The sequence below is a fragment of the Cricetulus griseus genome, chromosome 2 (assembly GCF_003668045.3).
Source record: "Cricetulus griseus strain 17A/GY chromosome 2, alternate assembly CriGri-PICRH-1.0, whole genome shotgun sequence".
In the NCBI taxonomy this organism is placed as follows: domain Eukaryota; kingdom Metazoa; phylum Chordata; class Mammalia; order Rodentia; family Cricetidae; genus Cricetulus; species Cricetulus griseus.
In genome coordinates this window covers 20,495,370-20,513,463 of record NC_048595.1, presented here as the reverse complement: position 1 = coordinate 20,513,463, position 18,094 = coordinate 20,495,370, and the positions used below count along the sequence as shown (strand labels likewise).

Sequence of the window (18,094 nt, the reverse complement as noted above, 5' to 3'; positions counted from 1 at the left end):
TTTTACCTCTTTTTCAGCATCCCTTCTTCAAATGACCCCCAAGTATGCACATGACTCCTAGCAACTGTAATTCCCACAATCCCCGTCACTCTATAGGGGGGAAAAGTATGCTGGGGTAAGCGAACAAAAGAGTAAGATATGGCAGCTCATATCTATAACCCCAGCATCTGGGAGTGTAGAGCAAGAGGATGGCTGTGAATTTAGAGATAGCCTGGGCTAAAATGCTGAGTTCCAGACTGACTTGTGCTACAGTGTAAGCCTGTCTCAAAAAAGAAAGCAGCAGCTGGAAGCCAAGTTCTCCCCAGGATCGTTTCCCACCCTCCCTTTCAGTCGCAGAACCCTAACTACACATGAAGGCAAACACCTGGTGACAAGCTCCTTGTGGGAGTGGGTACAAAGCCAGTGACCTTTGACCACACGTGGCCTCTGAGCCGCTGGGAGATCAGCCTGCATTTGCGGTAGATCTGGGGTTCAAGTCCACAAAGAGCTTAGTCCAAGAAGGTGAGGAACGATGACGTCGGGAGTGAATCTACAAGACCTGATATCTGGCCCAGCCACGCTAACGCCCTTCTGCACTCATTTGTGAAGTTCTCCATCCACTCGCTCATCTATTAAATATTCAATAAGCCGCCTCTGTGGGCCAGGCACTCTGACTGCAGGTTCAGGGGAAACAATAATGACCAGCTGTTCGATTAGGGAGAGAAATAGGCTTTGGGCTGACTCACACAACCGCACATAAAATTGTGACTGCCATGTTCCTAGGTAGGATGCTGCTATCAGGATCTTGAACTTTTTCCTCTAGGTCATAGGAAGGAGATGCTAAAGGTCTTAGAGCACAGAAGTCATTAAAAGGGTCATAAAATAATTGTTAGGGAAACTCAGAGATGGCCCCACAGTTGAGAGCATTGGCTACCCTTCCATAGGACTTGGATTCAATTCCCACACACACATGATAGCTTCCAACTGTCTGCAACCCCAGCCCAGGGGATCTGATGCCACTGTGGGCACCAGGCACATCCATACACAAAAAATAAGATTTATTTATTTATTTATTTATTTGAGACAGGGTCTCTCTACATAACACTGACTGTCTTGAAACTCACTTTGTAGATCAGGCTGGTCTTGAATTCACAGAGAGCCACCTGCCTCTGCCTCCCAAGTGCTGAGATTAAAGGTTGTGCTCCCCTATGTCTGACTTAAATAATAGGTTTGGTTGTTATTGTTGTTTTTAAAAATAAACAGAAATATATATTTTCAGCAGTGGCTCACAGACCTTCCCTGCTTTCTGACTACTTTTCTGAACGGTACCTCAAAAGGTATAACTTTTAACAAGACATGGTGCTGCGAGCTTTTCATCTCAGCACTTGGGGTGCAGAGGCAGGCAGAGCCTGTGAGCTTGGGGCCAAGCTGGTCTAAATGGGGAGTTCCAACCCAGCCAGAATTACATACTGAGACCTTCTCTTCTAAAGTGAGTGTTTGTGTCTCCCCCCCTCCCTCTGCCCCTCTTTTTTGCTTTTTCAGGACAGGGTTTCTCTGCATAACAGCCCTAGCTGTCCCGGAACTCATTCTGGAGACCAGGCTGGCCTCTGCCTCCTGAGTGCTGAGATTAAAGGTGTGCACTACCACTGCCCAGCTATATATAATGTTTTAAAATTACGTTCATTTATTTTTCAAATGTGTGTGGCATGGTGTGCATGTGGAGACAGGACAACTTTCATGAATTGGTACTTATTGAGGCAGAGCCCCTTACTGTTTTTGCAGTTCAGCGAGCTCCAGCCTATCGAGCGCCGAAGCTTCTCTTTTGGCCTCCTATCTTGCCACAGGAGAGCTGAGATTACAGGTGTGTCATTGCAGCCCACTTTTTGCATATTCAGGATTTAGAACTCAGGTTGTCAGGCTTGCTCCTCATGCCCTCTATTTCTTCTGGCCAATAAACATTTCTCCTCCTCCTCCTCCTCCCCCCCCCTCCTCCTTCTTCCTCTGTGAAACCCTGGCTGTCCTGGAACTCACTCTGTAGACCAGGCGCCACCAATGCCCAACTCCCAATAAACACTTTTACAAACAAGTGAACAAATAGACTGGAGGGATAGCTCAGGGCTTAAGAGAGCATGATGCTCTTACAGATCTAAGTTAGGGTTGCAGAATCAACATGGCAATTGCCTGAGGAAAACTGCCTGTAACTCCAGCCCTAGGGGAATCTCCAGACCTCCTCTGACTCTGAAGGAACCTGAACTCAAGCACATACTACACAAGGACACATAGTTTTTAGGAAACTAAACAAAAAGTCTCTCTAGCAGGTTTTAGACCATGGTGTGTGATCCATATGAAGAATAGTTAAGTCACAGGGAAGGATGAACCCTGTAATCAGGGAGGGACACAGAGCTGGGGGAGAGGAGAGAAGGCAGGACATCTTTTTAAATGTGGCCATGAATGAGGTTTCTTTCTTTCGTTTTTTCCTTTTCGTTTGTTTTGCTTTTTTCAAGACAGGATTTCTCTGTGAAGACCTGACTGTTCTGGAACTCACTCTGTAGATAAGGCTGGCTTTGAACTCTGCCTACGAGTACGAGGATAAAAGGTATGTGTCATCACCACCCAGCTTAGGTTTCTTTCTTTAAAACACACATGTATGTGTATGCCCCTGGCTACGTGTGTGTGTGTGTGTGTGTGTGTGTGTGTGTGTGTGTGTGTGTGTGTGTGTAGGGTATAACTCTTGGGACATGTGAGATAACAGCCTGACTCCATTCTAACATTAGAAGCTATTCCTGTTTTCTGTAAAACTTAAATGTTTACCAGGTCTTGACCCATTTTCTGGAATTTGACATGTTCCACACCCTAATCTCCACCCTGATAAGATGTCCTGCCAAATAATTTTGGAATATTCAGCCAAGTTCCTATATAACCAAAGTTCCTCTGAAAATCTTGCAGGTTTAGGGGGCTATATAAACCTCACCTCCTCCTGTGTTCTGTACTATTTTCTCAAGCCCCTCTTAGGGAGATAGCCCTGACCGAAAATAACGCTTGCTTAACTTGACCAAAGATTTTGGGTAATGGTCTTTACTCTCATTTGGTGGGATTAACAGTTAAGCCTGTCCTACTATGAAGGTCCCAGGGCTCCACGTCAGATAGTTTGACTTGCTGAGCCATCTTGCTGGCCTCCGTGAAGTTTCTTACAGGCTAAATGGAGACAATCATGTGGCTGTACAGGGAACATTTTCATTTATTTTATTTAATTTTTTGAGGCCTGGAATTAGCTATATAGACCAGGCTGGACTCGAACTCACAGAGATCCTCCCATTTCAGCCTCCTGAGTGCTGAGAGTAAATCGCCACACCTGGAGAGTTTTAATTTTTTTCTGGGGGTGAGGTGCCTGGAGAGACAGTCATGGGTGCTGGGAATCCAACTCTTATATTTTTGGTTGTAAGCCTAGCTTTTAACAGCTGAGCCATCTCTCTAGCACAGTTTTCATTTCTTATAGAAATTAACTGTAAGCATTAAGATGGATCAGATGGACAGGGATTCTGGCACAGAATACTGAGTGTTATAAGACAGATGGAAAGGTATTCTGGTAATCGGGAGTCAAGGAATACCACAGGTCACAGTAAGCATAGCTGCTTACAGCTCTGCTTCAGGGAAAGGCTTCCCAGTGTATCAGCTCTGCTCTGGAAGGAGAGAGTCCTCGGCTCCAGCAGGAGATGGTTTCTGCTGTGAAGTTGTTACAGTTCCACTCGGGTCCCCTGGAGAGCCGAGTGTAACAAGTCCACTTAGACCTGCTCCGCTCTACTCTGCTCTGCTCTGGGTGCAAAGGTCTCACCCAAACCATATTCAGGAGATTTGCTGGGAGGGAAGAATGTGGGAGAGTGGCTGCCGCGCAGAAGGCAGCAGCAATAAGATGGACAGACACAGGGTTTATGTAGGGATTCTTGAGGGGGGGGGGCAGAGCTTTTCCAGGGTGGGGATTGTTCAGATTTCAATCCCTGAGCTCAGACTGCTGCATCTCCTGCTCAGGGATTGGTTAGTTTTCCGACCAGGTTTAAGGTCAGATTTGGCTTTGTTTTCAGAGCCAAAGTGTGTTCACTTCACTGGTCCTTTTAGCCTTTTGGCTCTAGTTTTAGGGCCAGGATGCATTTCTTTCACTGGCTCTGATTCCAGGGACATCTTTGGCTGGCCCATTTTCCCTACAATAACCCCACGAGGTCCTGGCTGACCTGGAACTCAAGAGATCTCCAGCCTCTTGACTCTGGATTACAGGTGTATGCTACCAGGCTCTTCCTAACTGGGGGTGGAGCAGCAGTACTGTGAATTTCGGAGGTGTGCACACTGCGTGTCACCACGGAGCACCAACGTCGAAAGCATGACTTGCACCACAGCAACTAAATCTCAGCATCTAAATCTCCCGCCAAACGGCAGTTTGGCGGGAATAGCGGGTTGACGAACATGGGAAATGATGTAACAGTCGCGCACTTGATAAGGGTAGTTTTATACGCCCCGGAAGCGTTGTTTTAATTGGTTGCTTTCTTGAAAACGGTCCTATCGGAGTTTTGCCCTCAGTAAAGGTGGCGGCTCAGGCTTCCGTCCCTTCTTGGGGCCGTGCGTTTTTCTGCAGCGGGTCTCCGATACCAGAAAACGCGGAAGAGTCGTGGGTTCTGATTGGCCGAAGCGAGATGTATCTTGGGCGCTGATTGGCTCGCCTTTCGCGGGAAGGAGTTTGTGGCGCCAGTGTAAAGTAGATACAACACCGGCACGCCTGAGCGCCCAACAGTTGTGAGGTGTTCGTCGAGCCGTCCGGACCGGGGTTTCTTGGGCCTCTCTCTCTCTCAGGAAAGCAGCGACCAGGATGTGGAATAGTAATGGCGGGCGAGCGGGGGAGGAGGCCGCGAGCCGCGCGAGGGAGTCGGGAGTGGGCGAGTGTCGCGCGGAGGGGGCAGGGCCGCCGAGAGGCCCGAGGTCCGAGCGGCGGCGTTCGAGGGGTCGGGGAAGGCGGGCGGCGGGGCCGCGGCGGGGGACGCAGGCGCTAACAACTGTCGTTCGCAACCAGGCGGGTTCGAGAGCTTCGGCGGCGGCTCCAGCTATGGCGGAGCGGGCGGCTACACGCAGTCCGCCGGCGGCTTCGGCTCGCCCACACTGTCTCAGGCAGAGAAGAAATCGGTACGCGGAGTGACCGCCCCGTCCCTGAGAGAACGTGTTTTTGTGGGGGAGGGTGGCACCCTCGAGCTTGTCCCGGACCTGTCCGTTATCTAGCCTGTCTCTAGTACGGTGAAGTGTGTTCTTAAAAAAAAAAAAAAAGCTAAATTGTGTGGCAAGTGTGCTGTGGTTTGCCGGGCCTCACCTCTCCTGCTCGTACCACGCGACACTGCTTTTTTTTCTTATTTTTTTGAGACAGCATTTCTCTGTGTAGCCTTAGCTGTCCCGGAACCGGCTCTGTAGACCAGAGGTCCTTCTGTCACTGCCTCCCTAATACTGGGGTTAAAGCGCCACCACCACCACCCGGCTGGAAAAGTATGCTTTAGCAGACTTAAATGTCCCGGTCGTCAGCCCTCAGGCCACGGTTGGGACTACCAAATCCCGGAAGGGCAAGAGCCTGCTGTGTTGAGAACAGATTTTAGGTTATTTCCTGTTGATATTTAACAGGAAGGACACTGTCTATAATCTGCTGTGCTTTGGCTGCCTTGTACATATTGCTTGTATGAGACTGAGAGTTTGGGGGGTTGGTTTTTTTTTTTTTTTTTTTTTTTTTTGAGACAGGCTCACAGTGTAGCCCTGCCTGACCTGGAACTCAGAGATCCCCTGAGAACTCTTGACTCTGGTGCTGGGATTAAAGGTGTATGCTGCCAGGCTCTTCCTAACTGGCGGTGGAGCAGCAGGTAGTCCTGCCACTAACGGAATACTTGCCTTTTATCTGTAGTGACTGTTCTTTGTTCTTTACTTTTTGCTTTATTTTTTTGAGGTGTGGTGTGAAATGTTTCTGAGATCCCAATAGGGCATTTCATTCTGTATTGTATCAGGATGAGGTTTGTTATTTACATTAGTGCTTCTGGTAAGTCAGAAATAATGTCAAGTTGAAGGCATGTCTTTTGTGATGTTTTGTTTTAGTTTCGAGACAAGTTTCCACTAATCTATCTGTGGGTGGCCTGGAACTTATTATATGTAGATCACAGGTGCATGCCACTCTGTTCAGCAACTCTTTTTTTTTTTTTTTTACATGTGTATGTATTTTTCTGCAGTCCAAACTGGCTTTGAACTCCCTCTTCCCAAGTGTTGAGATTACAGACATACATCACTGTAGTTCCGTGGATTCTCAGGACTTTGTGCATGTTAATGCACTCTACTGCCTGGGCCGCATCTCCACCTCCTTTCCCTCATTCCATGTCTATCTGTCTTCCTTCTGTTTTTCTCCTGGCAGTACTAGGCAAAAATGTAAGGTCTGTATTCATTAGGCAGGTGCTGCACCCCATCTTCATCTCCCCTTTTACTTTATTGCTTGCTTGTTGATTATTTTGGAGGGGCAGGAAAGATGATTCAGTGATTAAGAGCACTGGCTGCTCTTCTGGGGGACCTGGGTTTGATTCTGGCATCCAGACGGCATCTCACAACCATCTGTAACTACAATCCCAGGGGATCTGGCATTCTTCTAGCCTGGTCAGACACCAGACTTACACATGGTGTACGGACACATGTGGGCAAAGCACCTATACATTGTGTTACCCTTCTGAGTAAAGTTAACACTGATGTGTGGAAGTACATACCTTTCTATAATCTCAGAATTTGGGAGGCAGACGCAGGTGGGTGGATCTCTGAGTTTGATGCCACCCTGGTATATACACAGAGGAATCTCAAAAAAAAAGTTACATTGCTGGTAGACTGCTCTGAGAGGTAGTTTGAGTCTGTTCACTAAATGCTCTTCTGCCCATTCTATCTTATTCTTCTTCCTTTTAAAATGGCCTGCGAGGCTATACTCACCCCATTTTCTACAGGGACTGCCATCTATTTTATCAGGAAACTTAGAGGATCTCCTAAGTTCCTTTTCTGCTTATCATTTCTCAGGTCTTTTCCCAAAACACCTCAGTGGTGTCCTTACTATAACAGCTTGTTCTTACTATATTTGGAATATGGGTGTGTGGGTGTGTGTGTTTTGGAGACTGTCCTGGAACTCTCTTTGAAGACCAGCCAGGCTGGCCTCGAGCTCACAGAGATCCTCCTGCCTCTGCCTCCTGAGTGCTGGGGTTAAAGGTGTGCACCACCACTGCCAGGCTGGATATGTTCTTTTTACCCCACCCAGAGACAGGGTTTCTCTGTGTAGCCTGGAACTCATGCTGTACACCAGGCTGGTCTTGCAGCCTATGTTGTCCTGCCCCTAGTCTGACCATCTCTTTGTGAACCCACACTATAATACAAATATCTCTTCACCTGGAGTTCTGGCATCTGATCAGTGTAATGATTTGAATTTAAAAGGGTGGCATTTGCCATGTGTAATGGCATACACTTTGAATCTTAGCACTTAGGCAGCAGAGGCAGGGGAATCAAATGCACTATCAGTTAATTTTCTGGCCTTGTTTTCTGTCTCTGACATAAGGAGAATTTGCTTTTGAACATTCGGTGTTGTGTATTTGCACCAAGCATTTAAATACACAACACTGTATGTTCAAATACTTGGTGCATAGCAAATACTAAATGAACCATGTTATCTGTAGGGTTGACTGTTTGCATACTTTTCCTTTTCAGAGAGTCCGATCCCAGCACATTGTGCCCTGTACCATATCTCAGTTGCTTTCTGCTACTCTGACTGATGAAGTGTTCAAAATTGGGAATGTTGAGATTTCACAGGTATTTAAGATTGCTTGGAAGAAATGCTTAGTGATAAGAAATAAGGGGTTGTAAAGATGGCTGTCCAAGCATGAGGACCAGAGATCAGATCCCAATATCCATGTAGAAAACCAGGCTTGATTGCGATTACTCTTGTGCCTGTAACCACAGAACTGTAGGAGTCAGAAACAGGAAGATATGATCCCTTGGACATGCTAGCTCTAGGTTTAATGAGAGACCCTTCTTAAGGAAGGGAAGAAAGCCAACAGTGCTAGACCTGAACACCCAGTGTCCTCAAGCCTTTGCAAGGGCTTGGCACAGTATTTTTTATTTTTTTTGTTTTTTTTTTTTTTTTTTCAAAACAGGGTTTTATCTGTGTAATAGCTCTGGCTGTCCTGGAACTCACTTTTTGGACCAGGCTAGCCTCCAACTCTTGTTTGCCTCCCCTGTCCTGGAATTAAAGACTTGAGCCACCATGCTTACTCCCCCCCACCCCATTTTTTCTTTATTATTCTTTTGGCTCTTTGGGGTGCCTGCCACCTACCTCCCAAATAAATAACACACAGATTTCTTGTTACTTATGAATATCCCTTCTTAGCTTGGCCTGTTTCTAGCCAGCTTTTCTTAAATTATCCTATCAATCTTTTGCTTCTGGGCTTTTACCTTTTGCTATTTCTTTTTTTGTTTTGTTTTGAGACATGGTTTCTCTGTAGCTTTGGAGGCTTCCTGGAACTAGCTGTTGTAGACCAGGCTGGCCTCGAACTCACAAAGATCCACCTGCCTCTGCCTCTGCCTCCGCAGTGCTGGGATTATAGGTGTGAGCCACCACCTCCCGGCTACCTTTCTCTATTTCTATGTATCTTTTCTTTCTTATTCCATGTGTGGCTGCTTGTCTGGCCCCTTGTTTTCTTGATCCTTGGTCTTCCTAGATTTCTCCTATTCTCTCTGCCTGCCAACCTCACCTGTTTCTCCTGCCTAGCTATTGGCTATTCAGTTCTTTATTAGACCTGTTGGGTATTTTAGACAGGCAAAGTAATACAGCTTCACAGAATTAAACAAATACAACATAAAAAAATGCAACACATCTTTGCATCATTAACAAATATTTCACAGCATTAACAAATATAGCACATTTTTACATTAACAAAAATAGCACATCTTGTTCACTTGGATAAATAAATAAAAATGGGTAAGTTTTTGGCCTGAGTTATGGTGGCTCACACCTATAATCTCAGCACTCATGAAGCAGACAGGAGAATTACCACAAATGTGAGGCCAGTCAGATCTTTGAAACAAGTTCTAAGCCCAGCAGGGCTGCATAGTCAGATTCTTTCTCAAAGAAAAAAATTTGTTTTTAGTTATTTGTGTTTATATGTACATCTTGCTTTGGCTTCCAGGAAAATCAGACCTTTTTGTTTTCTTTTTCTAATCTAGGTCACTATCGTGGGAATAATCAGACATGCAGAGAAGGCTCCGACCAATATTGTTTACAAAATAGATGATATGACTGCTGCACCCATGGATGTTCGCCAGTGGGTTGACACAGATGTAAGTGTCTCTTGATTAGGGTGGGATTACTTTGGGACTTTGGATGTTCAGCTCTTTCAGTTTAGCCTTTGGAAGGATTTCCTTAGTATACAAATATATAAGCCAGATAACCAAAGGTAAAAACCCAGAAAATGAGAACTTAATAGAGTTTGACTACATAAAGATTTAAAACCAAGTTCTTTGAGAAAAAAATTTTCTCTTGGTCATTATTGTTCTCAACACCTTAGAACAGTACATCACACGGTGGGTCTTGAATTAATGCTGTTTAAATGAATGGGAAGCATACTGGGACATATTAAAACAGTTCAATAAAAAGCTCTGCAAAGTAAAAACAAGTAGCTAAACCTTAGAAAAATGAGCAGAGAAAGATACACAGGTCATTTATAAAAGACCAGATAAAAATGGCACTAACAATACAGAACAGACTTAGTAAGCATTGAAAATGAATGACAGTTTCTAATTTGGGTGACAGTAACCCTAGCTCAGTGTTTTTGACATCTAGAAAATAATCATTGTTGACTTGTCATTTCATTTTTTTTTTTTCAATAATGAAATGGCTATTGTACATCCTTCCTTGATGGTATGAGTATAAACTGGTCTACTTTACCAAAACTCACCCTATACTGAAATAATCAGTTAAAAAATATTGGTCTTTCCGGGCATGGTGTTGCAGGCCTTTATAATTCTTGCACTTGAGAAGTAGAGGCAAGTAGATCTCTGAGTTCAAGGCCAGGCTGATCCTATAGAGCAAGTTCCAGGACTGCCAGAGCTACACAAGAAACCCTGTGTCAAAAATAAATAAATAAATAAGTTGACCTACAAATCCACTTCCAGATATTTTTATATTAAGGAAACAAAGATGTGCGCTAAGATTTAGTTTAAGGGTGTTGAGCAGGTAGGCTCGAGTAATGTCTCAGCAGTTAAGAGCATTGGTTGCTCTTCCCAGAGAATCTGAGTTCATTCGATTCCTGGCATCCACATGGTAGCTCACAGCTGTTTGTTAATTCCAGTTCTAGATTTGACACCCTCCTCTGGCCTCCATGGGCATCAAGAACACAGTGTTACACAGACATACTCATACCCATAACACAAAATAAAGGGGGAAAGAAGTGTGGACCAGGGAACAGGAAGATGACTCAGCACTTATGCCAAGCCATGTAATAGGAAGAGCACACCAACTTCCAAACTTCCATGTCTTCTGACTTCATACAGTCACCAAAGCACATATGCATGCATGCATGTGCAAGCATGTGCACACACGAATACACACAAAATAAATGTTAAAAAAAATGATTAAAGACTGTTGACCAGCCTGGTATGGTGGCTCATGCCTATTATACTCCAATAAGTGAGCTAAATCAAGATTGCTGTAAGTTATAGACCATTCTGAGTTACATAATTTCAGGTCACCTGGACTGCATTTAGAAGACCCAGTCACACACAAGACAAACAAATGGTAGCAAAAGAACTGGGATTTCTGTCCCCTGTACCAAATAAACTGGGCATGGTGGCATAGGCCTGTGTTCTATTACTTGGAAGACAGAGACAGAAATCAGAAGTTCAGATTCATCCTTGGCTATGTATTAAGTATAAAGGTAAGCCTGTGTTACATGAGAACCTATCAAAAATTAAAAGTAAATAAAAAACATAAGCATTGTGTTTATATTTTATCTGTTAGGATGCCAGTGGTGAAAACACTGTGGTTCCTCCAGAAACATATGTGAAAGTGGCTGGCCACCTCAGGTCTTTTCAGGTAAAGTCAAATAAATGTTATCTTCAGAGTTGGGGTGTGGCTTAGATGAAGACGTGAATTGGATCCTCATAACCAAAGAAAGGCCAGAGTCACCAGACTTGATAGGGCACATTTAAAACCTCAGCACTCATATGGAGAGAAAGGAGGTGGACATAGTTCCTGGAAAGTTCACAGGTACGTCAGCTTGACATGCACATTGGTGAACAAGAACCTATCTTGTTGGCTAGACCAACACTCAAGATTGTCTCCTGATTTCCATGTGTGAGCAGTGGCATATGAATGCCTGTAGTTATGTACACACAAATGTACCCATCTTTAAATTTTAAAAGATAGTTGCTTTAAGATAATTTGCACAAAGCAGGATATTTTGGCACAGACCTTTAACCCCAGCACTTGGAAGGTAGAAGCAAGCAGAGTTCAAGGCCAGCTTGGTCCTAGATGGTGAGATCCAGTGTTAATGGTAAGACCTGGTCTCAAAAACAAACAAAAGAGACATTGAAACCACATGTGGTACATACCATTATTCCCAGCATCCAGGGGGTAGAGGCAAACACATTTCTGAGTTTGAGACCAACCCTGGTCCACAAAGAGAGTTCCAAACCACCAGGACTACATAGTGAGACCCTGTCTCAGTGTGTGTGTGTGTGGGGGGGGGGGGATCTATTAGTTCTAGACCAGCCATGGCTACATAGTAAATAAAACCTTGTTTCAGAAAAAGAAAAAAAAAAATTAAGGAGATGATGACTCATTGGGTAACCAACAGTGCCATGCAAGTGTGAGGGACCTGAGTTCTTGAGTTAAAATCACCAGGAGCTTTGTAAAAGCTAGGTGAATAGCAGGAGCCTCTGAAATGTTGGTAATGAATTCTAGTTGGTTAATTATAAAAACCCTGAGACAAATGTTGGGGTTAAAGCTGAAGATCAGAGAGGCAAAGCGGCTAGACACTAGAGCCTTCTCACCTCCACCAGTACTCAGACTGAGGGCCTCAGACTGCAGTGGAATCCCAAGTGCTGAGATCATCTTTATGTGAGTCCTGGGATTAAAGGTGTGTGTCACCACTCCCTGGCTTCTAGTAGCTTAGCTCTGCAGTGTGATTTTCAGGCAAGCTTTATTTGCTAAAACACAAACTATCACCCCAGTAATGCAGCTACAGGGAGTTGGGAGATAGAATTAGAGTCCCTAGAAGCTTTGGGGCTACTTAGGTGTATATAGTAGAAAAACAACCTCCATTTGAGGTGGGAAGTAAGGACCAATAAATACCCAAGTCTATCTTCTGACCTCCCTCACATACAATGGTACATTCAAACACATATTTTTAAAAAATGTTTAACAGACATTTCCCCAAAATTGAAAAAAATATATTCAAGGAAAAAGCCAGTGGTTTGCCCAGAAAATGACTTGAATATCTTTGTCTTTTACTTACATTTTTCTCTTTAATAGAACAAAAAGAGCCTGGTAGCCTTTAAGATCATTCCCCTGGAAGATATGAATGAGTTCACTGCACATATTCTGGAAGTGGTCAATTCACACATGATGCTCAGCAAATCCAACAACCAGGTAAGAAGATGCAATCAACTTTTTCCCTTTTCTGGAAAAACAAACTTTTAAGATTTTTATTTATTTATATGTGTTTATAGAAATGTATGTGATGTGAGGGTACCTTCAGAGGCCACAAGAAAGCATGGGATCCTCTGGAGGTAGGGTTATAAGCAGTTGTGTGCCACCTGGCAGGCATGCTGGGAACCAAATTTGGGTCCTCTGCAAGGGCTGAAATAACTCTCACTGACCTCTGTCTCCAGCCCCATAGATTGCTAGTCTATTCTGGTTTTTATTTTGTTTACATTTAGAATATTGAAACATCCTCTCACCCCTAACTGCAACCCCCCCCCCCCAAAGAAAAACCAAAAACATTACTTAGGTCCTCAGGACATTTTCTGCCTGAGCTTTGCTACTGAAACAATTGCTTCTAAGAGTTTTGAGTTCTTTCTCATCCAGTACCAAGAAGACTGAGCAAAAATTCACAAGCCAGAGTGCATTTTGCTTCTATCCTGTACATTTTTATGAAAGTATCTCAACAGTGGACATTTAATGAACATTTATTGATAATCTACCTGCTGTGTTTCCACACTGCTTTAAACCTTACAGGATAGATTTGCTCCTCTGTGTTCAATACAATATAGATACAACACTTACAGGATGTACTTTTCACCAGGTACTGCAAAGATGAAGGAACGTGTATTGGAAATAGCAGTTGCCGTTACAGTTGAGGATGGGTCAAAAGCTGAAGTCAAATGATTGGGTAGTTGGCTCATTTGGTGTAGTGCTTAAGGACATGAATTTACCCCCAGAACCTTTGGGTTTTTTGTTTGTTTTTCATGAAGTTGGGGTTTTGTTGTTGTTGTTTGTTTTTTAAGCGGGACATGGTGGCATGTGCTTGTAACCCTAATGCTGGGAGGCAGGAAGCTTACTGGCCTTCCATTGGAGCCTATTTGTCAAGTTCTAGCCATTAAGAGACCCTGTCTCAAAAAAAGAAAGAAAGGGGAATAAAAGTGGATGACTTGAGGAATGATAGTCAAGGTTGTCCTCTGGTCTCTACATACCCAAGCTAAAGCCAAGAAGGAAGCAGATGACTAACTGGCTTGGTCAGTAAAATACAGCACAGCTTGGTGACAAACACAAGCCCATAACGCTAGCACCTGAGAAGCTGATGCAGGTGGCTCTCAAGTGAGAGGTCAGCCTGGGCCATGTAGACTGTAGGAGAGAGACGGCTGGAAAATTACAGCTTTTCACTATTAGTTTGAAGTCCTGTATTCTTGGTGTCTTATATTGTTTTTACAGACAGAAAGAGCCACTTACAAGTTTTCAAGTAAGCATGGGAGAAATGAATAATTATGGAAAGTAAAAGTGGAGATTCAAATATGGATTGGTTCTGCTAATGGGCCTGCCAATTAAAGTGAATTGTAATGACAAATATCCTTAGAGAGGAAAGAAAATTTAAATCATAAGTGTCTAATATGTAGGTAACCACCAGTAGTGAAGATTTGTGGCCTATCAAGAGGTCTGGGATGGAATCCTGGGGGGGAGCTTGTCAGCCTTTGGAGATGGGGCAAATGAATGGTGCTGAGAAGGTACAGTGTGAATAAGTGGGAAACCAGAGATCATGGTGTGAAGGAACATGGTAGAGACACGTTTGAAGGAGTGGTCAGCGGTATCTGCTGCTGAGAGGTCAGATGTTGTGAAGACTGAGACTTGAGCTGCTGACTGAGAAGCCAGTGATGACTTTGGTGGAACGCTGACTATTCAGAGTATTTGAGATAATCCAGACAGTGGTAGGCAGAGAAAGGAGTTACTAAAAGGAAGATGGAGGAGCTGTGCCCCCTTTCTTCATCATGTTTAGAATGGAAACCACAGCCTTATCCACATTAGGCAGGGACCTACACCTGCAGGCAAAGCCTATGTTCTTTTGTCTCCCAATGGTGTTTCATAGTAAGTGCTTGCTTAAGTGGTTCCCAATGAAGTCATTAGCTTGTACATGTACAATAGCTTGTACATTATGTACATAGCTTGTACATAAAACCACAAAGCTTTTCTAATATTCTGAACTTGTTAATTAAGCTCTCAACAGGGAGGCCATCTATCAGCAACTCAGGAATGGGTGAGCCAGGAAACTTCAGTGGGAATAACCTCATGCCAGCAAATGGCCTCACTGTGGTCCAAAACCAGGTAAGATGCCTATTTCCATGTAAAGCACAGGTAGGCCTATATTTTGTTATTTCCAAATGGTGTAAGTTATGTTGAGGTCTGCTTCACACCAAACCTGCCACCCCCTTTTAATGTGCTCTTGCCTGTGAGTGTGTGTCTGCCCTCCATGTATCCACATGGCCTGATATCAGTCAGTGGAGGCCAGAGAGTCTAAAAACCCAGGTTCTCTGCTCCTCCTGGGCCATCTATCCAGCCCCTCTTTTTGCTTATGTAGGGACTCAGGTTTGTGTGAGTAAACTGATCAAGAGTGGTTGCTAAAGTCTTTATTTGAACTTTCAGGTACTGAATTTGATCAAGGCTTGCCCAAGACCAGAAGGATTGAACTTTCAGGATCTCAGGAACCAGCTCCAGCACATGCCTGTGGCCTCAATCAAGTAAGTGTTACTATCCATGACCTAGCAGTCCAGAATTGTACCTGCCTGTCCACAGTTCCCTGATAATGAGGAGTGAGTGTAAAACTTGAAGCTGGAGTTAGGTTTGGTGTACTCACCTGTAATCTCAGCACTAGAAAGGAGGATCAGGAGTTCAAAGCCAACCTGGACTGCATGAAACCCAACACCAAAAGAAAAAAGGAAAGCAGCCTGTTGAGGGAAGTTGACTAGCTATGAAGCAACTTCAAAAGGATTCATAGGTGGCACTGTTGGCACCCCTTGATGATTTAAGTTCCAGGACAGCAATGACTACATAAGAGACCCTATCTCCAAAAAAACAAAACAAAACAAAGTAAAAGCCCATTTAATAATTGTAGGCCTAGCCAGTGTATACCTTTATTCTCGGCATTCAGGAAGCAGAGACAGGCAGATCTCTGAGTTTGAGGGCAGCCTGGTCTACAGAGCAAGTTTCAGGACAGCGAGAAATGTTTGTTATACAGAGAAACCCTGTCTTGGAGGAAAATTGAAGGTCTAGATAGAAAAGAAATGCCCAGGTCAGTTTCCCATTCCTGGTGATAGATAATGCCCATCTCAAAGTCACTGGTGATGAGGTACAAAATTACTGGGTAAATTCTGGCTGTTGTGTCTGAGACCTGAGGATTTGGAGGATCCACCCTCTTTTTTAATTACCTTTCACTTCCTACTTCTCTGCTGCCCACAGGCAGAGCAAAAAGCATTTTAGTATGTGATTCTGGGGCCTGAGACCAGGGACGGGAGACTTAAGACCCCTGTGTACAGTAGGGATTTCATGTGTGAGGTGACTATAGCTTCTGGTTCTTGTGTCAGCTAAATTGGCATTTTAAGTGGGACCCTATTCCTTTTGAAATTTGTAGTCAGGATCTGAGGCAGCCCTGGTAGCCATTGTCTGCATGGATAATCTCAATCCTGAAATTTCATTGGCTTTTCCCTGCAAGAGACCTCCATAAACAAAATAATTCTTAGGATAAGAAGTATAAAAACAAGTGATGTTTACTTGTTTAGTTATATTCAAAAGACACTGGTTTTAAAAAGAACCCCTTCTTTTTTCTTTTCCTTCTAGGCAAGCAGTGGATTTTCTGTGCAATGAGGGACACATTTATTCTACTGTGGATGATGATCACTTTAAATCTACAGATGCAGAGTAACTAGAGCTCATTGGGAATCTGAAATATTTCCAGCTGGACCTGTTTTTCCATCTGTTGTCTCCAGCTCTGTAGGTTTTGGCCAGTGGCTTCTAGAACAAGTTTCATAGATAAGGTCTCAGCTTATGTCCTCTTGAAACATGCTGCTGTTCTGTTTTGTTGTTTGTTGTTTAGACGTTCAAAAGGAGCTAGACAGTTGAGAAAGAAGTAAACCAGGGTGGGATTTCTTAACAGAAATTCCAGATAAGCTAGTCAGGACTCCAGGCTGGATGGACGGGATTGAAAGAGGAACACAAGAGCAGGGCAGAACTGTCATGCTTGGGAGCTTCTGTTCTTGAAAGGCTTCCTGTTGAGGTGATAAGTAATACTAAGGCCAAGGGCCACAAAAAGAACCCACTACCTTCTGCCTAATTTCGTTTCCCACTCTGGGTCTGTGGTGTTACTTTCAAAATTGCACTTTCCTTTCCCTTGTCTTGCCCACAACTGAAAGTAGGTTTAAGTGAGCATGAGGTTCTGGTATGGTGGCCTCACAGGGCAGAGAGGAAGAAATGTTACTCCATTCTTTGTAATATAAATGTCCATATGTTTAATAAAAGTTTGATTGTAATAGCTTTTGAGATGTTACTGGTTTTTCACCTTATTGTGAAAGTCAGAGGACAACTTGCTGGAGTATGTTTTCTCTTTCTACAGTGTACAGAGTCGGTCATCTTCCACTGTGTATTTCAGGGATCCAACTCAGTTCATCAGGCAAATTTCCTCGGGGGTTTGTTGTAGATGTGGGAGCATGTGGCATTGTCATGAAGGATTATGACTAGACCTTAGGCTGGGTGTATAACTTACAGAAGTGGGTTGCCGCCATCCACAAGGCTGGTTCAGCCCCTGGCAGCACTGAAGAATGGGGCCTTTCATGTTGGTGCTGACATATGTGATCATGTAACTGAGTTGACTGCCATGAGACTTCACAAATGCTATTCTCTTTTTTTTTTGTTTTTTTTTTTTTCGAGATAGGGTTTTTCTGTGGCTTTGGAGGCTGTCCTGGAACTAGCTCTTGTAGACCAGGCTGGCCTGGAACTCACAGAGATCCGCCTGCCTCTGCTGCCTGAGTGCTGGGATTAATGGTGTGCGCCACCAACGTCCGGCACAAAGGCTGTTCTTGTGGTAGAGGAAATGAGTTCATAGAAGTCAAAGGTAAATAATGTCTCGGAGGGAAACTAACATGGGGGTGGGGTTCATAATGTGGAACATGCAAATAACTGCTAACTTCTAAACAAACTCTCAACCCTGATTGCTAATAGTAAATGTCTGGCAGTTTGCTAGACAGAGTAGAAAGTAGTTCCCTCTGGAGACCCACACCTGTAGTTAAGGGTCAACTACCAGTTATGTTATTAGTTATGGATCCATTCTTAGACAAAGGTAATTGCTGAAAGCAAGAAAAAAACAAAACATGTTCCAGTGTGGGATATATGATGGGTACTTTCACAGATTTCCGATTTCCTCTAGTTACCGGTTAAAACAAAGCTGTGGTTCTGGGTGGGTCTTTCCATAGAATTCAAATGACAACTTAGTGGTAAAATGGCTTGTTTTTGGTGGCAGAAAGCTCTTGAGTTCTCAGGCCAACCTGATCAACATATCAGGTTCTAAGCCATGATTACATAGTGAATTCTTCTCTGGAAAAAAAA

The 18,094-nt window shown here is 43.9% G+C and overlaps 1 protein-coding gene across 2 annotated transcripts; it reads left to right on the top strand.

Moving 5' to 3' along the window:
- The first annotated feature begins 4,685 nt into the window (after positions 1–4,685).
- Rpa2 (replication protein A2) lies at positions 4,686–17,029 on the top strand. 2 transcript variants are annotated; one of them, XM_027399530.2, is made up of 9 exons: positions 4,686–4,844; positions 5,036–5,145; positions 7,720–7,821; positions 9,235–9,348; positions 11,027–11,101; positions 12,542–12,658; positions 14,717–14,824; positions 15,143–15,237; positions 16,334–17,029. In XM_027399530.2, exons 1-9 carry the CDS (start codon positions 4,835–4,837, stop codon positions 16,416–16,418), a joined length of 816 nt encoding a protein of 271 aa, XP_027255331.1. In that variant the 5' UTR covers positions 4,686–4,834; the 3' UTR covers positions 16,419–17,029. The 2 variants fall into 2 exon arrangements, with proteins under 2 accessions (XP_027255331.1, XP_027255332.1); XM_027399531.2 differs by lacking the exon at positions 5,036–5,145 and having other exon boundaries at positions 4,715–4,844.
- Positions 17,030–18,094: the final 1,065 nt, after the last annotated feature.